The sequence below is a fragment of the Lepidochelys olivacea genome (assembly GCF_965140295.1).
Source record: "Lepidochelys olivacea isolate rLepOli2 genome assembly, chromosome: 4".
Classification (NCBI taxonomy): Eukaryota; Metazoa; Chordata; order Testudines; family Cheloniidae; genus Lepidochelys; species Lepidochelys olivacea.
In genome coordinates this window covers 86,823,658-86,848,208 of record NC_140414.1, presented here as the reverse complement: position 1 = coordinate 86,848,208, position 24,551 = coordinate 86,823,658, and the positions used below count along the sequence as shown (strand labels likewise).

The 24,551-nt window shown below is 41.9% G+C and overlaps 1 protein-coding gene across 3 annotated transcripts in view; it reads left to right on the top strand.

Annotated features, from left to right (window-relative positions):
- ACSL1 (acyl-CoA synthetase long chain family member 1) overlaps positions 1-24,551 on the top strand; it is a 65,364-nt gene that overhangs the window by 13,326 nt on the left and 27,487 nt on the right. For all 3 annotated transcript variants that reach the window (XM_084626852.1, XM_084626853.1, XM_084626854.1), the window contains exons 2-10: positions 2,147-2,375; positions 11,064-11,178; positions 11,626-11,690; positions 13,421-13,522; positions 17,909-18,008; positions 18,166-18,344; positions 22,833-22,865; positions 23,052-23,103; positions 23,830-23,903. In XM_084626852.1, coding sequence (XP_084482978.1) covers positions 2,181-2,375; positions 11,064-11,178; positions 11,626-11,690; positions 13,421-13,522; positions 17,909-18,008; positions 18,166-18,344; positions 22,833-22,865; positions 23,052-23,103; positions 23,830-23,903 — 915 coding nt within the window. In that variant the 5' untranslated portion in view covers positions 2,147-2,180. The remainder of the gene's footprint in view (positions 1-2,146; positions 2,376-11,063; positions 11,179-11,625; positions 11,691-13,420; positions 13,523-17,908; positions 18,009-18,165; positions 18,345-22,832; positions 22,866-23,051; positions 23,104-23,829; positions 23,904-24,551) is intronic.

Genomic DNA, 24,551 nt, shown 5'->3' with positions numbered 1-24,551 from the left:
CCCTCTTGCTGAGTTTCAGTGCTCAAGCTGAGTCGGTTGACCCAGGCTCTGAGACCTGTGTGCACATCCTTAATCTGCCTCTGCAGTGAAGACAAGGCAATCAGAGCTGCTGGGCATTGTCAGAGTGAAGTAGGTGAAAGGTCCTGCATCTTTGTGTTTTACTTAGTGTTTGGCATTTGTGAGTTATACACTGGTCAATCTGTTCTTCCTGTGCCTGTGTGGCCTTACCTTCATTACAAAAAGTATTCACTAGGGGCTTGTCTACACTGGCAATTAACAGTGCTGCAACTTTCTCACTCAGGGATGTGAAAAAACACCCCAGTCAGCACAGGGCACTGGAGGCACAGTGAGGAAACCAGCTAAGTGACTTCCCATAAGTCACAGTCCTTCCAGAGCCACGAATTGAACTGAGCCCTAGACTAGTGCCCTAGTTACAAGACCATCCTTCTCTGCTCTCCTACTGGTGTTGTGAAACCCTGAACTATTTCTATGACTATTTGCAGTCTCTGGCAACCTAATTCTTCTCCAAACACTTGTGTAGACCTCTTTTGAGCTAGACTGCTCTCCTATTGCCTAGTTGAGTAACTCATTGCAGTAACAGATTTTAAGATTGTAAACTGAGACCATTCTGTAGCAGTAACATTTTAAAGGGAACCATATCGTGCTAGCATACAGCTAACTAGCATCCTGAATTTAAGTGTAATTTTCATATCTATTTTTACACTAGTAAACACCTACTTTATCTGGTGTTCAGTCTTTTTACAACATACTATATTAAAGTCAAATATGTTCACATTCTTTAGTTTTGCTTTGATCTAACTTCACAATATTCAATAAGGTTTAACAGCTTAAGCATCTGAGTAAATAACTACCAGCTTCCAAAAACAGTATTTGTTCCACATAACATCAAAATATCCACTGCATTTTTTTCCCTCTAAAAGCCTATTGACTCTTCCTCTTGTGGTAGGAGGCGTGAGCTGGCAACAGACGTTTATGAATGTCACGGCCAGTTGTGAGTTTCTGAGACAAACATTGTGTTCTTGTCTGTTGCCCTTTTGTGCAGTGGTGTGACTCCAGACTCTCTTGCCATTGGCCTGCCCTCCCTCCCCTGAATAACTTGTCTGCTAGTTACCTTTAGCCTAGTGGGCAGGAGCTGTAGGGCTCAGCATGTGACTAATGGCCTGAGAGACCTTGGCTGAGAAGAAAGCACCAGCTGAGCTGACAGCAACACTCCCCTTCCCGACCGACCCTCCCCCCTTCCTCCCCCGCCCCCCCCCCCCCATGGTCTGTTCTTGCTGCTTTATGTTGTCTGTTAGTATTTGAAGGCAGAGAGAGAGAAAGAGAAGGCTCTCCTGTGCTTTCTCCTGTACATAAGCAGCAGATAAAATCTACTTCCTATGCTTATTTACATTGCCTTGCACTACTACGTAAAACCTTGAAATGTCAGTTTGTCCTGCTGGGTGAACAAAGATACACTGATGTCATGATGGGAAATGGGATGCCTCTAACATGTCTGGTGGCTCTTCACAACTGACCTATGACGACAACTCACTTCAATTAGCTATGGAAAGTTCAGCATAAAGGCTTATCTTGCTGGACTTGCAAGGTGGAAAATGCTGCTGTTGCCGTGCTACCATGGCATTAAGGTGCTCTGCCACTAACGTTCTGGCACTCCAAGGCATAATGTTCAAATGCAGGCAAAAAAACAAGAAAGCAGATGCTGCCACCTCTGATTTCTTGATATAACCCCCAGATTAGATTCCTAATGTTGTAAGACTGCTTCAGCAAAGCTGTTCTGTAGATAATTATTTTGTGTGCCAAAGGCACAGTCTACTGTAAACAACTCTCCTTTTGAGAGGTAGAGTAGCAGTTCAGTTAAAATGTGGCACATGCCAACAATTGGTTTAGAATTAGGATATTTTAAGCTCTGATCCATCCACTTTTATTTAATAAACTAGTCCTATTATTATCCAGAACTGTTATTGGATTGACTAATAGTTGCTTATCTGAAATTACTGATTTAGTGCTGAGAAAAGTATTGTTCAGTAACTGAAATTGTAAGACCATGTATATCCCTCTCCTGTTGGGGAGGGGCAAGTGGAAAGGGATTATCATATTATGTAAAAGGTATTTCTCGTATCAACAGCCGCCAGCATAAGGAACAACTGCAACCGACCACGATGCAAGCACATGAATTGTTTCGACATCTGCGAATGCCAGAACTTGATGATGTCAGACAGTATATACGCACTCTTCCAACAAACACATTGATGGGGTTTGGTGCATTTGCAGCTCTTACAACATACTGGTATGCAACCAGACCCAAAGCTCTGAAACCACCATGTGACTTAGCCATGCAGTCTGTGGAAGTAGAGGTAAGTGCATTTCTGTCTAGCCATGCCTGTAGTGGGCAGCTTTAAAACCTGGGGATACTACAGTGGGAAGGTTACACACACTAACCTCTGTGTGGAGTATCTATACCTGGAATGTGCTCTCTTCCTGCATGGGGCAGGGGAAAAACTTTTTACATGAATCAATTTCTTTAGGCTGCGGAATTCTTTCCACTCTTAGTAGAATAACTTGAGTTCCTTGATGCTAATTGATATTAGGCTTCATTCTAAATTATTTCCCTAATATTTTGGTTTAATGATTAGCACAGAAGCTTTGTCAGAATAGATAAACATGAAACCACTTTTCTTCCTTAACCACCTGGTTAAGCAGATGTCCATCTAAAGAACTATTGTTCTTGGTCAGTAGGATTCAGTTGCAATAGGTCTCTTCTCCAGGTTAGTGTTACGTAAGTATATAGACCGAACACTTGAATATTCCTGCTGTTGGAGTTAGTTTTAACAGTTAGAAAAAGATGTAAGATTTATTGGCTTTGGAAAATGGCAGACTAAAAGCGATCTGTTCTCTTCCCCCCACCCCCCTTAAGTTGATCAGTAATAAAAGATGTGTTCTGGGCTTCTTGGCAAGACTATCTGATATAGGTGTGCCCTTAAAGGTCTGAATTAAGTAACTGTCAGATGTACCTTTTATGTGCGCACAAGTCAGCAATCTGTTAAAACATTTGCCTGGATTTTGTTCTGTGGTGCTAGATAGTACTCCTGCCCCTTGCCAACAGCATGTATTAGCAAACCGTGTCATAGCTCAGTATTGCTTTCTTAGTAATGGATAAAGATACTTGTCCACAGTTCATGTGTGGACAAGAATATCACACTGGGTTAACTAGTTAAACTTCAGCATTTGGTATGCATCAACTGAGTATGTGGATAGACTTGTTTAAGCAGTAGCTTATAATTGGGGGGCTTTCAATAGCTGAGCTAAGAAGACTTTAGGACAGAGATTGGCAATTAGTATTCTGGAAGGATACTTCTGATCTCTCCTCCACAATCTTGGTTATAGTCTTCTCAGTCCCAGGATCTTCTTGGGGGGAGGTTTCTGGTGAGCTGTAGGGATACACTGGTGGTGGTTCCTCCTTCCTTGTCTCTTATAGAAAAACCTGGGATTCAACTGCCAGAATAGTGAAAAGAGTCTGAGTTTCAACTTCCCTTGATAGCCAAGACAGTCAATACTGTTGGACTGTAAAAGCACTCAAAATATGTTAACAGCAAATGTGAAGCCTCCTATTCTAACTGGACTTCTATCTGTCCATAACTAGTCATTATGTACTACTGAAGTTGATCTAGGAATACTAATGTGGAATCCTGTTAATACAAGTTACCTTTAACTTAGTAACTTGTCTTAAGCTTCATAAAACTGAAGTAAGAGCAGAACCAATAACTAAACTAACACAAACTAATGTGTAAAGTTGCTAAAACTTAAGAATTGTAAGAAAGCAGACTCCAGCCATACAATCCTCCTGAAAGATGGACATCTTGTCTGCAATATTCCTGGGTGTGATTTTTTTAAAAAAATCATACTCTTGAATTTTGTTTGCTGGCTTCTCCATTCAAAAGGAACTACAATGGCCCAGTAAAAGTAACAAAACAAGTCTTTATGTTCAAGAGAAGCTTCAATAGCATGAATTGAAAACAAGAACCATTTTCTACTGATAGGTATCTGTAATGTACCCATTGTACTGGTATGAAACTAGTAGTATGTACTCCTATACTGGGAGTAGTAGTCAAAGCAGGAGTATTAATGTACTTTTTTTCAGTGAAGTAATTACACAGTTTAACTTAGTGGTGAAACAATTTGTCACAAGCGGCAAAATCCCACCAGCTGCTTTCAGATGGCTTTCAGCACTAGTTAGTGGTATCTGTCATGATTGACAGAGCTCTAAAAGTGGAGCTGGAAGAAGTGGTGTAGAGCAGTGGCATTCAACCTTTCCAAACTACTGTACCCCTTTCAGGAGTCTGATTTGTCTTGTGTACCTCAAGTTTCACCTCACTTAAAGACCACTTACAAAATCAGACCTAAAAAGACAAAAGTGTCAGCACATATTACTGAAATTGCTTACTGTCTCACTTGTACCATATAATTAATTGGAATATAAATACTGTACTTACATTTCAGTGTATAGTATATAGAGCAGTATAAAGTCATTGTATGAAGTTTTAGTTTGTACTGACTTCACTAGTGCATTTTATGTAGCCTGTTCTAAAACTAGTATCTAGATGAGTTGAGGTACCTCCTGGAAGACCTCTGCATACCCACAGGGGTACATGTACCACTGGTGTAGAGCAGTGGCATGCAACAGGCTGTTCTGGTAGCTGAGCAAAGAGCTAATGTCTCCAAGTTACAGGACTGGCAGTGAGAGCTTATAAAACTAGAAAGCTCTCGCCCTTTAGGGATCTGAATTGTCACTGGTTCCTTGAGCTCCCGGCTGGGGAGGCTAGCCCCTGGCCCCTCCCCCACTGTCCCCCTTCCCCCACAGCCTCCGCTCGCTGTGCCACCAGTGCTCTGGGCAGCAGGGCTGTGAGCTCCTGCCCAGCAGTGTGGCAGCATGGCTGGCTCCAGCTGGGTGGCATGACTGCAAACATGCTGCTCTGGGTGGCATGGTAAGGGGGCAGGAAGTGGTGGGGGGGTTGGATAAGGGGCAGGGGTTCCTGGGGGGGCGGACAGGGGGCGGTTAGATGGGATGGAGGTTTGGGGAGGGAGCTGTCGGGGTAGGGAATGGTGGGGATGGATAGGGGTGGGAGTCCCAGTGGGCCTGTCAGGAGGCTGGGGTGTGGATAGAAGTTGGGGCAGTCAGGGGGTGGGAAGTGGGAGGGGGCAGGGGCACAGCCTTCCCTACCTGGCCCTCCATACAGTTTTGGAACCCCGATGTGGCCCTCAGGCCAAAAAGTTTGCCCATCCAGTCCTAGACCATAGACAAGTACATAAAATGCAGTCTCTGAGCAACTTATTGCTTCTCAAGCATAATCTAAATTGGCTCCCATCTCAAATGGATTCTATAGTTGGAATCATGAGTCCAAAATATTATAACCCTTTAAACAACCCCAGTATAGGAACAACTGAGATCTGTATTGTACTGCCTAATGCCAGACTTGCTGGATTACAAATAAGGTAACACTGCACTGGAATGACTCAGTAAAAATTAATCTAACAAATTACAGTAGTGGTTGAAGAAATTTCATTTTGGAGGACTCATTGGAAACCTACAGAACTTGTGAATTGCCAAGTAAACTGTACAAGTCAATATTCTTAATTTTATCCAAAAGACCTTACCACAGTACCACAAGACTAGACTGTTGTATGAAAGTAAATGACAATGATAGGGAACTATGTCTTAGAAGTCAATTCCAAGTATTCTGTAGTAAAGTTTGTGAAACTAGCATTCTAGTAATAGTAACATGAAATCTCATTACAGTATTTCTAAATCTCAGCTGAGAAAGAGACAGAGTTAACAGTTCTGTGGACCACTTGGTTTCTGGATTAGTGAGGTGAAGTTCTAGAATGCATATTTTAAAACTTGTACATTAATAGTAACCTCTACTCTAGAGTTATCAAACTTTCAGTGGTTGTTTTTTTTTAACCCAAATGATCACATACATAGCACAGTAATCGCCTTAACTTCACTTAACCTAAATCCTGACTTCTAAAAATAACCCAGACTAAACTAATCTTATCCAGTCTAGCCTGAAAATCAGGAGTTTACGTGCATTTCTTGCACAGATATTCTGCCTCTAAAGAACAGTTGGTGTATTACAGGTATTACAATAACTATTCACAAGTAGTTTGAGTGGTGAAGTTGCCAAATTCTAAGTGCTAGAGCCAACTACTCACATTGTGCTCTGCGTTTTTAAGGAAGGACGCTGACCCTCTGATGGCTGGTTTTACTTTAGAAAGATATCATTGCTATCACTCATTTCCAGCTATGCCCCCAGCAATCATATAGGCATTATTGTAAAAGCTTGTCCCTGACACTCTGATCCTATTTGCAATCCAGAAATCTTATTTAAGTCACACTTTATGTATAGCTGAACATAAAGCTTTTTGTAAAATTCCAAAGGCATGTAGCTAGAATGATACTGTGCTATCCTGGCTGTAACCTGTCTCAGGAGCATTATCCAGTGATAACCACGTCCCTAACTGCATGTATGTGCAGGCACACTTGAAACTGCCTAGTCAAACCTGTATCATTCTAGCTACATGACCTGTTACCCGTATTGAAGGATGTCTGAACAATAATAGCTGTTAGCTTGATAGCCACACGCCTTGCCCAAGTAACTGTGTAGAACTCAGAGTAACAGCCATGTTAGTCTGTATTTGCAAAAAGAAAAGGAGTACTTGTGGCACCTGAGAGACTAACCAATTTATTTGAGCATAAGCTTTCGTGAGCTACAGCTCACTTCATTCCACAGTATGCATCCGATGTATGCACAGTATGCATCCGAAAGCTTATGCTCAAATAAATTGGTTAGTCTCTAAGGTGCCACAAGTACTCCTTTTCTTTTTGTGTAGAACTCCACATTAAAATCTGAATGCACAAAAACAGGACAGGGAAGGAAAGGAATATCTTCAAAATGACAATGCACATTATGCTATTTTGTGGCTTTCTCTCCAGGCCTCAAACTGTTTGTGGTAAATTCTCAAATTGCTGCACTTCGAATGTATGTAAGTTATGTCAAGGGCCTAATTCAGAATATATGGACAGGTGCCTTCTCTAGCACTTTTTATAAATCCAGATAAACATTAGGGCATGCTAGTGACCTTTAGTGTCTCTACAGATGTCTAACTCTTCCAGTTGTTGTATGGCCCATATCATGCATGCAACATTTGAGAGCTCAGTGGGCTATATTTCTGGAAGACCCCTTCATGGTTGCTAGGTGCATTGCAAGGATTGCCACTTGCCCTAATGGTTTTTCAAGGATGTAGCTGCAGCCAAGAGGCTCTGTTGCAGGGGATGGGGGTTGTTCTTCATCAGTGAAGAGATACACAGATAGCTTATTGCCAATAAACTGCAATACTAGAGGGATTTCTGACCTGCAGGCGGTCCTATTTTTCTAGATCAGGTGGAGGATTGGGGGGGCAGAAATCAGATGAAAGGTGTCCCACCTTGAAGGACTTTAGGGCAAACATTTTTAAATGTGGATGACTAACTTTAAGGGTCTCGAAGGGTGGTGTGTGCTCAGAACTGAGCTGTTAACATGCCTATCTATGAATAGTCGTCAAGTTATACACCTAGTTTGAAATTTACTTAACAAGTACATTCTGGGCAGTTGAAATCACTACTGCTGCTGAGAATCACCTGCCAGTGTGCTTCCCTCTTAAGCAAACTGAAGGTGAACAGTTCCTTGGCTCTTGAGGATGCAGACTCAAGCATCTCTTGGTGTAGATACAATCTTGTTTCATGGTGACCACGCTAATCTTAAATACAACCCTAGTCAACAGGAAATAAACCAGTGATTTTAAGTGGGAGCATCTCTCTTGCTGTGTCAAATGACAAATCTGAGTTTTGATCCATAGATCAAAAGTATGCGTGGCTCCTGTAGGTATTCAGTAAGGGCACACATATCCAGGGGCCATGTAGTACCACTTCACCTGTGAGTCGGTATTCTAAATGCCTGTGTTTTTAAGCAGAATAGAAGCCAATGCTTTGACTTCACGACACAACATTTTCAGGCCTTAAAACTTCCACTGCATGTCACTATGGTGAGTCCTTCTCAAACACTGAGTGGAGTTGGCCATTCTGCAGGATTTTTATCTCCCCATCTTGTATTTGCTGTAAGAAATTGCTACACTTAATCTGAAGGCTTGTCTACATACAGCTAGCTCCCAGCAAGCTGGGATGTGAATCTACACCACACACTAGCCAGCTGTGGACAGCCTATGTGTACCCTGCTGACGTGTAGTTCATTGGGAGTAGCTCAAACTTTGATCTACTCTAGGCAGTCCATGGCTAAAGTTTGAGCTACTTCCAATGAACTACACGTCAGCAGGGTACACACAGGCAGTCCATGGCTGGCTAGAGTGTGAGGTAGATTCACACCCCAGCTTGCTGCAAACTGCCTGTGTAGACAAGATTTAAGACGAAATAGAGATCTGTGCCTAAATCAACTTCAGTAATATAACCTTTAGAACTCTAGCTTAGCTTCCAGTTCAACTTAGTTCAGGTCATGTTCCACAAATAACCTGTAGCAGACTGATTAGGTAACACAGGACTTTCTACTGGGTCCCATGAAAACAAATTTGGCTCTTGTGTTTCGAATAGGAGTGTGCACAAATTCATGAGTTCCATTTTCTGTGTCTGAAGCCTATTGCATAAGCTATTCAATTCCTAAAACTAGAAACTGTGAAATAGCTGAAAAGAAAAAGCTTTAAGGTTTTCAGTGAACATGAATAAGAGTCTCAAGTACACAGCACTCCATTTGAAATGGAATACAGTACAGTGAGCCGCCTTCTTATGCTTGTACAGAGGAAAGGAAATCTTAGTGATGTGTACTTTTTGTGGCATAAGTAAAGGGCTTAAGTATGCCAGTATGCTTCTGAACTTAGGTACTATAGGAATACTAAGTGTCTGGAAGGGGCAAGTCAAGTGAAGAGACTTTATTCTTCAGAAACTTGTTTTCAGTCTAACAGTGAAGGAGCGTCACTGAAACTGTACAGTAAACATACAGAGTTTGACTTAAACCAGTGTAACTTGTTCTGCCATTAACTCTCCCTGATGAATTGCTAGTATATCTAATAAATTTTATTTTCCTCTTCCTTGAACTGCCAAAGTGTACATAATTAGGTAATTGACTGTCTCCTAGTGCTCAGTTGAGAATACCATAGACCTTGAGGAAAAGCCTAGACTAATACGTGAACAATTCCATGTGTAGAAGTCCAAATGCAATGTATACCACACAGGCACTGATTCAACTAGGCCAAAATTTGGCTAGGCAATAAAGCCTAGGTGTCAGCTCTGAACACTGCTACTATTTAAGAGCTTACTTGAAATCCTGTGCTGATCTAAGTAGATCAGAGGCTTTCAGACTTTTTTTTCTGGCCACCCAGTTGAAGAAAATTGATGCCCGCAACTCAACAGAGCTGGGGATGAGGGGTTTGGGGTGTGGGAGGGGTCCAGGGCAGAGGGTTGGGCTGCAGGGGTGAGGGGTTTGGAGTGCAAGAGGGGGCTCTGGGTTTGGGGGGGGCTCAGGCTGGGGAAGGGGATTGGGGTGCAGGAGTGGGTCAGGGCTCTGGGCTGAGGGTGCAGGCTCTGGGGTGGGGCTGGGGATGAGAGGTTTGGGGTACAGGAGGGGGTCTACTATGGGGGGGCTCAGGGCTGGGGCAGAGGATTGGGGCATGGGGTTGGGGACCTGGAAGCAGCCAACAGCAGGTCTGCCTCCTAGGCAGAGGTGCGCGAGCAGCTCCACATGGCTCTCCCACAGGCACCACCCTCTCCCAGCTCTCATTGGTTGGGACCTGGCTAACGGGAGTATGGAGTCCGTGCTTGGGACAGGGGCAGCACATGGAGCCCCATGGCCCCCCACCTAGGAGCTGGACCTGGTGCTGGCCATTTCTGGGGTGCAGCAGAGTGTCAGAACAGGTAGGGACTAGTCTGCTTTAGCCGGGCAGCACCACCAAAAGGACTTTTAATGGTCTGGTAGACAGTGCTGACCAGAGCCTCCACAACCCAGTGCCTTATATTCCATGACCCAGTACTGGGTTGTGACCCGCGGTTTTAAAACACTAAAGACAGTCTAGTTCAGTGAACAACTTGGTAGTTGGGGTCTTTCAGATAGAGATGAGTTGCACTGATGGTGAGAGCAACATGCATAATTCTCATATGTAGAACTTGAATTTCTTAAATAGGCATTCTCAATCAATAAAAGTACTGTAGGATTTTTTTTAAGTGGTAGAATGAATCTAGAGAATAAGCTATGAACTTGAACTCTCAAGTTAATTGCTAGCTTCTCCTCTCAGCAGACACTAGCATATTTGAAAAAAGGAGGCTTCCTAAATTCCAAGATATGTTCTTAGTGGCCTATAAAAACTAGATCAGACAACTGGTTCTGAGTGCCTTAAAAAGGGAGTGTAAAAATCAAACTTATGGATGCTGGAATAGGGTTAAATAACTTGTACCTTGAGCTCAAAGCTTACTTCCTGTTCTGGTTAGGTGGTTCTTGTAACCTAATATGGACTTCAATGAGGTACTACTGAGGATCTCTTAAAATAAAACTTCTCTCAAGAGTTGACTTGTTAAACAGTGTTATAAAATAGATGAATGCAAGCTTGCTTACAAAAGCAAACAAGATCTCAAACTTTAAGTGCATTGACTCTTTCCTCAAGTGTGTCCAGAGGTGAGGAAGCTAGAAGGAGCTAGCTTTTCTAAATGGTGCACTTTACTTAGTGTGTGTGGGGGTTTTATTTATTTATTTTTTAAATACTGGGCTCTTAGAGAACAAGAGTGCCATGGCCAAATTCTGCCCCTTCGTGCACCTATGGTACCTCATTCTTGCTGTTACTTTTAATGATGGGACTCATGAGAAGATCTTTCTAGATTTCATAACTTGCTCATCCCTTTTGAAACATTTTCGATCTTAGACTAGCCACCAATGTCTTCATGTTGTCATTCCTGTCTTCCAATATGTCATTAATCTTCCTAGCTATAAACATATATACTTCTTTTTTAGGGTGGTGAGCATGCTCGAAGATCATCCCTGCTTAATAGTGATGAGCTGTTGACATATTACTATGATGATGTGAGAACAGTCTATGAAATCTTTCAAAGAGGTTTGGAGGTGTCAAGTAAGTTTATAAAAAGTAGTCTCTTTGCTGTCAAGAGCTAACTTGTAGGGTTTGAGACAAGTGAGGCTGCGGGATAAGATGTTATCCTGTTGTTCAGTAGACAAATAATGCTCTAGCATATTAGGAGGTCAAAGGTAGTGTTTCAGAACTTGGGAAAGTGAAACAGACTGGTGATCTGATGTGAAGCAGGGCTGTGCAAGAAAAGTCCACCCTAGAGCACGCTCTGTTCAGTCTACACTGACCAAACAGGAACAAATGTGGGTTTGGCTTCTATAGATGTCCATTGGGATCTAGACCAGAGGCCGATAGTCTCTTAAAGGCTAATCCTGACAGGCAACTAGCTGAACTGAACAGCTAAGGTATCAAATAATTGAAAGGGAGAACACAGAGTTCTAGCCTGAACAAAACTGGAATAACTGTTACATGATTTTTTTTCCTTTTCCAAAGATAACGGTCCCTGTTTGGGTGTTAGAAAACCAAATCAGCCATATGAATGGATCTCTTATAAAGAGGTAAGCAGCCATTCTAGTTCTCTATCTTAAAACAAGTTGGGTTCCCCCCTGGTATGACCATTAGTATAATACCAATGATGTAAGAAATCTTGTAACTCTGCAGCTGTTTCAAGTAGTATCTGAAATTCATGCTGCTGTGACCCCACAAAAAATATTGCGAGTAGATAATTTCTAACAATGTCATTCTAATAAGACACTGCACTCTAGGGACAAGAGCTAATATAAAAAGGGAAATGGAGTGAAAAGCATTTCACAGGAGCCTGTGCATTTTAGAACTATAAATCTGAGTATGAACAGTCCCAGATACTATTGGGGGTACCTCAAATCACTGCACAACCCTTCAGATCCGATCTTAAGTTAATCACTTCAAGACTGTTCCTGAGAGCTCTATTCCATAGCCCTGACCTATTCAAAAGGAAGCATTTTCCAGATGCTGCGTAGACACCCTTTTTACCAGTCCATCTAGCTCAGTGGTTCTCAACCGATTTACCATTGTGGGCCACATATGCAGCTCTGTGTGGATGTGGCCCACACAAAATATATATACTACCTGTATGGCCCTGAGAATGTCACATGGGCTACAGCTGTGTCTTGATTAGACTGCAAGCAGCCTGCTGGTTTAGAACTAGCAGTTGCAAACACTTGATTAACGCCACACTGGGAAAACCCTGGATTTAAACTTTAAAACTACTGTGAGACTCTCCAAAAAAACAGATGTGTAGTATTGTTGGGGGAATGTACAGAATGCAAGTAGCAGATAGGAAGAAGTGATATGCTTATTGACATAACTGCTAAAGATGTCAAAAGCTGTGGACTGGCCCTAACATTATAGTTTTAAAACTGCTGTTCTAAAAGCTTTAATATATATAGTCTAAAACTCGTTGCATCATCTTAAGGTTTAGAACTATGAGAGGTTCCTTGTCTCTCCAGTTGATGCTTTTATTGGGCTCCAAACTTGTGATAAGGCTTTCCTAGAGTGTATTGCTACACTCCCTAAAATCTTCCTAGATGCTAGAATTTTCAGTTGGAGGAAGCAGGGTCTCCTTCAGGAAAGATGAGCCCATCAAAGTCCTTCCTTTAATGGACATCTTCACATTATAGGATGGTGGCTCTTTATCACATGTGCTTTACTTAGTCACATGGTGTATACATCCTTGTGTAGCATTCTGAATCTAGATTAAAGGGCCAGGATGGTGAGTCCAACTTTAGACCAATCAGTGGAGATTTGGCTGTAGGCATGATACTAGAACAAAACTCAGAAAAACTGGTTTAAGGAACAGCTATCCGGGGGAACCCAGTTTCAAGTACTGGAGAAAGATTTGTATCATTCAGTGCTTATCTGAATAGTGAACTAGATGGATGACATGCACTCTCCATGACTGAATCAAGCAGAACTTAGATGTTGAAATCATTCCAGTATTGCATCCCTTGGGTGGACTGCAGATGTGCAGAGTCCAGCTTCAGTCATATCCACCTGAGAGCCCTCAAGAATAGTGTCCTGAAGTGATTAACTGTTAACCACTGTGCTGTGCTCTACTGTTAAACTGGAGTAGGTTGACTGATGGCTATTGTAATGCCTCTCATCTAAGTCATGGAAACAGCCAAAAATAAGGCCTACTAGACTCTCTCCTGCCTACACTTTAAATCTCGATACCCCGTGTAAGATCAACAGATTGAGATGTGGTTTGCTGAGGAGTTTTCTGTTAACCTTAGTTGGCTTTCTGTTTTAGGTCTCAGAGAGAGCAGAGTATGTGGGTTCAGCACTACTCCACAGAGGCTACAAGCCAGCTCCAGACCAGTACATAGGAATCTTTGCACAAAACAGACTAGAGGTAACTAACTGAGGAACATGCTAAGTTAAACTTAAAAGAAACTGACCCATTCACGTTCTGAAACTATTGGATAGTGTACCAGTCTCCTAGTAAGAGAAATGCATTGGGGGTAGAGGGGTGCTATCATGGAGGCCTACAATTCTACATGTGGCAGCTGTAACTAGGAAACCAAGCTTGGCATCTAGTGTATAGTAGTTATTGCTTCCTTGTGACAGACCCATTGGCACAGACTCTTACCAGAGCCACATCTAGAAGGAAGGGGTAATTACAAAAGATGTAGGGAATCCCAGCGGACCTAACTCACCTCACCCTTTTCCACTAAACACTCTGGACTTCAGAGAGGAGACTTATCCCTCATGTCCACAGTTTGCTAGTTTGTTGCCCTCTAAAACTGGGTATCTCATTTTGAGTGTGGATTAATATTTAAAATGCTTAGAAATCTGTTTAGTATGGTGTGTGTGTGTGTATATAAAACTATAAGCCATACTTGTGCTTGCTAGTGTCTTGAAACTGATTTTTAGCAATTCCCCAGAGCTGCTAACCTCTCATAGGCAAACGCTAAATGCTATGACTCATGCTGCAATACCATGGACTACAACCTTACCAAATGCCTGCCACTTCTGTGTAGAATCTGCTCCATTCTATTAAATGCAGTGTCTTGGACCTTACCTTTTAAGTGAGCTGGAAGTGAGCCCACCGTCCTTTTCCAAAGGATAGTATGTTCAACTGGCAGATATGGAATGACGGTCTCAAGACTTCTAAACATGAAACACTTCTAGTGTCTTTTGAGACCATATTTAAGGCTGTTTAAAACTTGGGGAAGGCTTTCCCCCCTCTTCTCTCTCTTCCCCTCCCCACAGTCTCCAGTACTTTCCTACAGACTTTATGGATGTCCACACAGCCACAATTTCACCCCCTAAGACTAAGGAGAAAAGAGGCTAGGACATCTCCCACCTAATAAAACAAGTTTTAATAGGAAAAATCATAAGATGTTTAAAATGATAGGTTTCCACAAACTCATTGGCTCTAGTCTTCTGGATCCTGCTAGAGTAGGCAATGGAATAGGAGAGAAGGAGCCAGAGTGATGGTCTCTTGATATAGTGCTTCTCACTAGCAGACCTTCCTTGAGTATAGGTGGTGAATGGCCAAAAACTGGAGTACCCTTGCAGCATAACTTCCTCTCCTCAAGGGGATTAGTCAATGTATGTCTACTTGAGCTACAGCTGTTTGCAGTATAGATGTACCGAAGCTAGCCTTTAGCTAGCTGGGGTATAGGAGCAGTAAATGAAGATGGCTGCACCAGCCAAAGGCTTCTGAGCCTTACCCTTGTCTTTTATGGGATATAAATTACACTTCTCTGCCTTTTAGTACCTCCCGATGTCTTTGGACAAATCAGATAAAAGGCCTACCCTGGAGCCATGTAACTTTGGTCCCTGAAGGATGGGTGTATGTGACTTGTTTTTAAATTAGGTCATCAGTTAGATGGAAAAGGTTCACTTACGCCAGCGATTTTAAATATTGGTATCTTCCATATCACACTTCTGTGAAACCTCCCCTCATCCAATTTTTAGGAAGCTGGCATGGCCTTTGAGTCAAATGTCCTCAAAACATTACCAGTTTATGGGAATACTAAATATAAAATCGCTAATAAATAACTAGAGGGAAAACCCCAGGAAAAACCCTTGCTCAAACTGAGTGTATTGCCAGTAAATGAGTTTATAGATTTCATTTCTACTGCTTCTGCTATCTCAAACAGATGGTTTTTATGCTTGCAAACTACTATAATCTCCCTATTTTGCAACTTTATATTCAGTTTTTTCTGAATATAAAATTCTCTTTATAGAAATTTAAAGCTTACCAATTTGAAATCTTTTGAAATAATAACACTTTATTTTGTCTATATGCCTGTACAAGCTATCCTCCTCCTCCTGTTCAGAGCAAAGAACTGGTGTCAGGACTCAAGGTTATAGCTGAAGATCCATCTGTAACTCCAGAGTGTGATGGGGAAACTCTCCACCATTATCTCTGTAACACAAAGGTGCTTGAATTCTTCTAGTGCAGGAGTATTTGGTGCAATAACACCTTGAAATCCACCGTAACAGGCACCTGGTAACATAGCAACTAAAATGGAGGCTACTTTCAGAAAAGTTTAAACAGTGGGTATAAAAGAAGTTGTAAGGCTCAGTCCAAAAATATTTAGGTGCTGTTATCAAGATGGCTTGATAGTGTTACAAGCCAATCTAGCAGGCAGGCCTGAACGCTGTCTCTACTGTGAGCAACTTGGGGTCAACTGTCAAGAGTCATTATACTGAACTTTACAAAAAGCACACTTCTGGAACATGAGCATGGAAAGATGATGCAATTTACTTATCAAATGCACTCCAAAAAAAAAAAATCTCATGGCTTGTGTCTGGTTCAGCCTGGAAATATGTGGTACCATTAGTATAGGAAACTTGAAGTTTTCCTGGATCAGGTGAACAAACATAAGAGGCCTGAGATTTAGCAACCTTGGTAGCATAGTTAATGCAGAACAAAATGTTAGGGGATTAACCAATTTAATGTTACACAAACTTGGTACCACTTGTTCGGTCAATGAAGTAACTGGCTAATTTCCTCTGAAAACACTGAGGTTTTTTCCAATTTTATTGCTTGAGTAAAAGTTTAGAGAGCCCTTTGGGATTAATGATCCATTTTCAGATAGATTTTAAAGATGCCTGCTGCTTTCACCACTAACTGGAATTGGTGAACATTACAGATCTTAAAAAATTCTCAGTCCTACAATATTGTAGAATTTGTGACAAACTCAAAGTAAGGAAGACTTGAGTTGTCTGTTTCTAGGCACACAGAAAAGCCAGGGAGACTTTTATCTCATGGTAGTCTCAAATCCTAGAATTTGGCATGGTTACATGGGTATTGCATATAACTGGTTCTCTTTAGTGAACAACTTTCACTGTCCTGTTTTTATAGAAATCCTCTGAATGCATGACTGCCTCATACAAGGATGCTTTAGGAACTTATCTGCCTAAATTACTTGGCATAAATTTGTAATAGCTATTGTGCTTGCTGGGATATGTAACTAATTATCCAGTAAACTCTTCCCATTTCAACAGCAACTGTCTGAGTACCAGTGGAGAGCTCCTCACCAACCAAAGGGCATATATCCAGCTCTGCATATATTCCACAATGGCTCCTTACTAACTAGGGATTTTCTGCCCATTTGGACTTGACTTATAGAAAGGGGGTGGGTGTGTGTGAGATCTCCATCTCCAAAGTAGTAGACCCCACCTTTTCAAGAGGGAAAGGTGACCATATGGCATTTGGGTTATTGGTGGTACACTTCAGACAGCTGTCTATAGACTGGCTTGCATCAATTTGACAAATGTATTCGAGGCTCCTGCACACCTGGCCACTATCCGACTGCACTGAGTGACTAGCATTGACACTTGAAGCACTTCAATGATGGCTTATACAGAGGGGTGCTGTGTCAGGGATTGAAGTTAATCTAATAAAAGCACTGAATGAGTAGAAATCTTGTGTCCACACTCCCATGGACAGGTAGAATCAAAAGGAAGAAACTGGAGGGAGACCAGAATAGAATGGGTGTATGTAGGAGAAGCTAGCTAGTAGAAAAGGACTTAGGTTTTTGTTTCTCTTTTTTGTTTCTTGGGTGGGTGTGTAGGTTTTTGTCCAGAACTAGCATCTGTTACCATATAACTGAGAACTACTGGTAGGCCAGCTTGCTTGTTGGTACCTTTGGAAAACTAACCACCTATACCGGGGTGGTTACCTGAGCCTGAGAAGGAGCCAGAATTTACCAATGTACATTGCCAAAGAGCCACAGTAATACATCAGCAGCGCCCCCTCAGTCCACTCCCAGCATCTCCCACCCACCGGCAGCCCTGCCCATCAGCGCCTCCCCTCACCTCCCGATCAGCTGTTTTGTGGCTTGCAGGAGGCTCTGGGAGGGGGGAAAGGGGGAGGAACTAGGGCACGGCAGGCTCAGGGGAGGGCGCGGGAAGGGGTGGAGCGGGGGCAGGGCCTGTGGCAGAGCCGGGGGTTGAGCAGTGAGCACCCCCCGGCACATTGGAAGGTTGGCGCCTGTAGCTTCTAGCCCCAGAGTCGGTGCCTGTACAAGGAACCGCGTATTAACCTCTGAAGATCATCTTCATGTGGCTCTAGAGCCACAGGTTGGCCACCCCCAGCCTATACTATGCCCTCCTGGGTAAACAAATGACTGTTAAAAGAACAAGTAACTCCTGTTGATCAAATCTCCAAACTGAAGATTTCTTTTTGTATGCTAACATCAGGTTCCCTCCGTTCAGGAGTCTTAGCACCCTGCTGTTTGGACTAGTAAACTCCTGTTGACTTGTGCTTTTCTTTCTACAGTGGGTTCTCATTGAGCAGGGGTGTTACACCTACTCCATGGTGGTGGTGCCACTTTATGATACGCTGGGAGCTGATGCAATCAGTTATATTGTGAACAAAGGTATGACTCTTTCAGCAGCTAAATATCAGATGACAGGCTGACTGGTAAAAATGGTTGTTGCCTTATTCAAAATAACCCTCTGATACAAACCTGTCTGGATCAGGTCTAATAATTAAATAAGTCAAACTTTACTAATAGCACTCTTCTCCTAATTCAGCTGATGTAGCACTGGTTTTCTGTGACAAATCTGACAAAGCCAAGCTTCTGCTGGATAATGTGGAAAGGGGAGAAACTCCAGTCCTCAACACCATTGTTATCATGGAATCCTTTGATAGTGATCTTGTAGAACGTGGGAAGAAGCGTGGGGTTGAAATTCTCAGCCTGAGAGAACTGGAGGTAAGCACTGAAGTCTTCCCCTATTTTACTGTTTCCACCCAGTATCTCCTCTATACCCATAGTTGTACAGTGAAGTGCCCTAGAGGGGTGGGGAGTTGGGGATTCAGCAGAGTAATTCATCCTGTTCAGATGGCTGGTTACAAAATCTTGATCTTTGACCAAGAGAGTGAAGGGTAAAGGTTTGACATCTGTTTACACAATACACCCTTTCTAAAAAGTAAACAATTCACTAGTAGTGTTTCACAATGCTTAAATGAGTCTACAAAATAACTTCCAAAGTGGATATAAAAATTAGTTAAACTGGTTCAAAGGTAACACTAAAATCTAAATCTTACCATTAATATTTACATCTAGAGGAGCTGTCTAAACAATTCTGCTATCCCTTTATCTTAGTCCTATTTCATAAAGTACCAGCTGCAATAAAACTCAAATGGTGGTGGGTTTATACACAGAATAACTACTTGTATGGATCTTGTTCAGGGCACATAGTCATGGACTAGGTGTCCCTGACAATTTGGTACTCCAACACCAACACTGTACCATCTTCTAGTTGGAACCTTAAATTAAGTCTTACCGTCTCTGCTAGTAAATGGACAAGGTTCAGCTGTCGTACACGTCTCCTGAGATCAAGAAAATCTAGTACAGCCTCATTCTGAGGAATGCTAACATGGGGAGGGAGGAGCAGGTGTCTGTAGATTCATCAGTTTAGTAGTTATGAATCTAAGGCAGTGGTGAATAAAAGCAAATTACGTACTACAGAGAATGGGAGGGAGTCCCAGTTTTTCTAAAAACTGTTTCTGGAGTTTAGCACAACTGAACTGGGCTCCGTGATCTGGAAACTTAACACGAAGTGGTCTTGGTGGATTTTTAAACCACTTATACTGGCCCCACAAAACAATGCCAATGGAACCCTGTAGTGGAACACTGGCTTTCTAGGAGTACCATCATCTGGAAGTCCCTAAAACATTCAAAAGGTATATAACTGTCCCCCTGCTTCAGGCTGCCATAATGAGCTTTGATTGAGGCAGCGAAACTTCAAAGTACAGAATTTGGGCATAGGCCTGCAGTTTGCATCCTTCAAACAAAAAATGTCAGGGCTCATAGGCACACTTGTGACACTTCATTTTACTGACTAGATGGTCTATTCAAATGAACAGTCTTCAGATGTGGAATTTGAGAGAAGTGGCACATCTTTCCATGTCAAACTATAGAATTGTAAATTTAACCAGGCTTCAACTGGAAAATTGGTGAAGACAAGACTACTGATATCTAACTCCCAAGTGACATGTTTGATCCCCTTGTTCCTCACTGACTCAGGTAAATTCCTGAATTTCACTGAACCAAAATCTTTGCTGCAGTTAGACTGCAGGGCAAATGCATCCTCCTTTTGGTGAAGGGTTACAGATAACAAAACAGTGGAGGTCATTACCAAGGAACAGCTACTTGCATATGTTTGAGGGTGGGGTAAAACTTTTTTCTTGCTTAGGTATAGTGAACTTTCATGGCATCAATAATATTGCAAAACACCTAGTGCTTTTATTAGTGGTGAAACTGGCATAATTCTTAGAATGTTTGTTTGTTTGAACTTGACTTGTCCAAAACACAAAGAATAACCTGGGATGCTAAAACCAGTCCTTTACTTAAGGACTAGTGCAATTCTAGCACTTTAAAAGCAATTTTATTTAAAGAGTGGATTGCTGGTGGCTTGTAACACTCCAAATAAGCTGCTTTTATGAAAGCTTAACTATCCTAGGGCAGTAGTTTCTAGATTGCCCTTCTGGTAACTTTTTTTTTTTTCCTCCTCCAAGTGATCATTCACTCCCATTTGTCCCCAGTGGGAGCTGCTGGGTACTGAGTGCTTATTTAATAATATAATTTTTAAAAAAGTGGCCCACAACTTGAAGTGCACAATACCTTGGAAGATAAAGTCTGAACTGCATTTGCCCAATTAATGGGGAAAATATTCAGTCCTCACATTCTAATACTCCTCTTACATGCAGTATCAACTGAGAGTTATCCCTGAAAAGTGTACAATACAATCAACATAGTCTCCTGGGTCTTACCAGGAATAAGTAATGTAGTACTAAACTTCTGTTGGCACTCTATCTCACAGCAATACCCTGATCCAATCCAGTCTTGTAAATATGGTGTAGTTGCCTGTCCATGATATCTTTTTCTTAAGATGTGCTTTAACATGGTCACAAATGATAGGCCATGGAAATGTTAAGTGCATTTTCCCAACACATTAAGTCTTTATTAAAACACACACAACCTGGACCTAAACAGCCTAAAATCTCTAATTTTTAAAAAGCAAAACAGTGCAGAGACTAAGGGTATGTAAACACTAGCCACTGGATCGGTGGGTAGTGATAGATCTATCAGGGATCGATTTATCATGTCTAGTGTAGACGCGATAAATCTATCCCCGATCGCTCTGCCGTCAACTCCTGTACTCCACTGCAGCAAGAGGCGAAAGCAAAGTCGACAGGGGAATGGCAGCAGTCGACCCTGCGCCTTGAGGACGCGAGGTAAGTCTACCTAAGATATGTCAACTTCAGCTACGAGAATAACGTAGCTGAAGTTGCTTATCTTAGGTCGATTTTCCCCCCCCCCCCCCAGTGTAGACCAGGCCTAAGGCTATGTCTACACTGCATTTTTAGCAGTAAGCACCAGTGTGGACAATGGTTTTTGTTGGGAGGAGATGCTCTCCTGCTGACAAAACTATTGCCCCTTGTTGGGGGTGGCTTTATTTTTTTTTTGGCAGGAGAGCTTTCCTGCCTACAAAGAGAGCTCCTCTGCATGCCTTACAGTGGCAAGGTTTTGGCAGCACAGCTGCACTTCTGTAAACTGTGCGGTGTAGACATAGCCTAAGCCTTTAATTCAGGGCAGGGCCAGCCACAAGGAAATGTTCAGTGCTTATTTTCTTATACCTTGAGGTAAGGACCATGATGAAACTGACCCATAGAATTATTTCAGGTTTAAGACTGTTAACGTTTCAATCTGTCAAAAGATTGACTTATATGGGTTCTTTAACTACTGTCATTCCTAATTAAGATTAAAAACACTTGATTTTGAAACCTTTAAGCTCATTAACACTGAAATTCCACTCTCAAATATGCTTGGCTTTTAGCCATTTCCTCTACTACTGTTCAGAAGGGAAAACTTCAGGCTCTACCTTTTTCTAGATATTGGAACTTTTGTCAGCCTCTTTAGCCACAGGGTCAGACAAATCTCAAATGACAAGGGGCCACAATCCAAATAGGGATGCAGAGTCTAAGCCCTACTCCGTTCCCATTGTGGTGCAAAGGAAGCAGAAATCACTGCAAGCTCCCTTCCTAAACTCTGGAGTAGGGAGCATGGGGGATGGAGAAGAGTGGCTGGAGTGTGCTCTAGTTATCCCCAGCTGGCATATGGTGTGTACTCTAGGGGACTGCTGTCACCTAGTGTAAATTGGAACAGTCCAAGCTGTTGTAACCTGGGCTATAGCTGAGAATCCACCCACCCCACCCCCTGGTTGCAATGAAGTTTCCTCTGCTTGGAGCTCCCCTAATGTGCCACTCCTATCTTGCTCTCCCTGGAGTTCCCACAGCCTGGTGAGTAATGAAGCATCTCTGCTTCATTGTTGGCAGGGAAGGAAGGAAGCTGGTAAGAGATTTTGGCACTTGTGTAGGGAAACAGTGGGAGGCAGTTGGGGAGAAGGTGCTCCCCACCTTGTAGTGACAGGCTGTCCCAAACACTTCCATTCAAAAGTCCCAGGGGAGCATCTTTCTAATTCATAAACAATAATCACTTCAACAGTAATACTTGAAGTCCACAGCATGGGCACCATCATGCTATAATAATTGATTTGTCTTCAAGGTGGTATTGGCATGATATTGGATGCTAAAGTCTTCTGTAACCTCTGACAGTAACACAATGATTAAAAAGTTAGTGCCCCATCTGCATTGATGAAGCATGTGAAATAAGGAGTCTGTTTTGAAAACAAAGTGCAGAATTAATGGTGACTTTAAAAATAGACTGTCATAATCTGGGACCAATGCTAAAAGGTACTTTCTCTTGAAAACGTCAACAATGGCTTTTGTTGCATTAAAGGTTGACCGTGCTGAATACACACATGCCATGGTCCACTAGATTAGAATAGGAGTGTGAACTGGTTGTTATAAAACTGAGAATTTAGGTGACATGCCTGTCTCCTCTGCCACGTGTAAATTGGAAACTATGCTTCATCTTATTCCACAGATCTTTGGTTTCTTAATAAATAAGATACTAAATTTACTGTTGTGTTCTTGAAGGGGCATTTTCAGGTCACTGTTTGCTTATTTGGTGCACAAGCATATGGCACTTAAAGTTCTGTTAAACTTTATTCCTTTATGGTCAAAAGTAACTAGCTTGGTGTCTAAATGACAAATGTTCTGAAATGGATAGTGATAGGGCATATTTTAAAGCAAATGTGGTTATCCTACTCATGTCTGTCTCCTAAATTTTTAGGAGGTGGGGAGAGCTCACAGACGAAAACCTGTGGTAAGTATCAAACTACCAAAAAGAGAACTGATCTGACATTATAACTCTGGCAGTCTTTAGATCAAAGTAAGGCACCAATGTGTCATCTTCTGTGGCTCAAAGTAAAATTGGTACTTTGATGGTTTTGTCCCTCAAAATCTCATTATACTGAACCAGCCAAACTTTTTTTTTTTTTTTTTTTTAAAGCCTCCGAGTCCAGAAGATCTAGCAGTCATCTGTTTCACCAGTGGAACTACAGGTACACTTATGCTGGACTTTCTATATTCTACTTTTATGGACAAAGATCATTCAGTAGGCTCCTTACCACATGCTCAGTGTTTCTCCTTCTGCTTCAGCATTTCACCTGTTACAGCAGAAAGTAGTGGATGGCAAACTTGCTTTAGAACTTTCAGGGTTAGCCAATGGGAAGTTGAAGTACTTGACAAATAATTCCTGGAGACCAAAATGCACTTTCAGAAGTGAGGTATCAGGATTTGCTTGCTGCTAACACAGAGGATGAAGAGCTCTGTGTAGCCTGAAAGCTTGTGTCCTTCAACAGAATATCTTACCCCCTCCTTTTTTCTCAAAAACAATGAGACTTGTATTAAGAGAATTTGTAGGATTGAATTTAAAAGTTAAGACTTCAGTGTTTAAACTTTTTCAAATTCTTTCCAAAATCCCTTCCTTCTGAGATCTTCAGCTACCAAACATGGAAGATATTAAAGGCCTTCGGTCTCTCTTTATTCCTCAACCATTTGAACAGAACTGGTGCTGTCTAACTTTGCAAACCTGTTAACAATTCTATCCCTTCAAGTTTTACTTCATTCATACCATTAGTCTTTGTTTTAAATGTTGTGCATCTATCCATTAAAGCTCTTTCTAGACTTCCCTAGAGGTAAGTGATAAAGTGAATATTATCTCAACTTGATATTTTAATGTGTATAAACCCTTCACTGTTGCATTTTAATATTTATTTCCTCTTTAGGAAACCCCAAAGGAGCTATGATTACTCATCAAAATATAGTGAGCAATGCTTCAGCTTTTTTGAAAGCTACAGAGGTAAACTTAAAGGCTAAGTCATTCAACGTTTTCCAGACTCTTAGGGCTTTGCCCATAAGAAGGAAAGCCTTTTCAGAAAGAAATGGCATTGAAAATATCTAACACTGTTTTGCTAAGTTCTTTAGGCTCCTAAAGTCTGGCTGATACTACTTGAACCCATCTTATCAAAACTTCACCAGTATAAGATAGCTGTTCTGAAATTGGCAACTCCACACACTGAATTCCTGAAACTCCTGCTAATTGCTCTCCCATCCCCCAAAACATTAAAATAAAATATCAAATCAGTCTCCCTTGCTTAATCCATTGGTCGGTGACTGATTTGACAGCTTGCTATTTAGTGACTTCCCAGGCAAGAGATTGGTAAAGCTGCAAGCTTTAGACTAGTCCAAAAATCTGCATACATTTTTCTCATGTAGTTCCCTCTGACAGATGGGTTCCCCACATCTACACTGATCTCTGTGTAGAAATTATTGCAGTGACTTAAATTAGTGTCAAGGTGAAGCAAAGTCCTTCTAGACATCTTGGAGCTAATTCTATTAGGTCAGGGTTATAGTGCAAGTTGAACAATTGACGTATACCCTGAAACTTCCCCATCTGAAGGCTTGTCTCCATTTGCAAAAATGACAGCATCTAGTTTAGCTCCAGCTA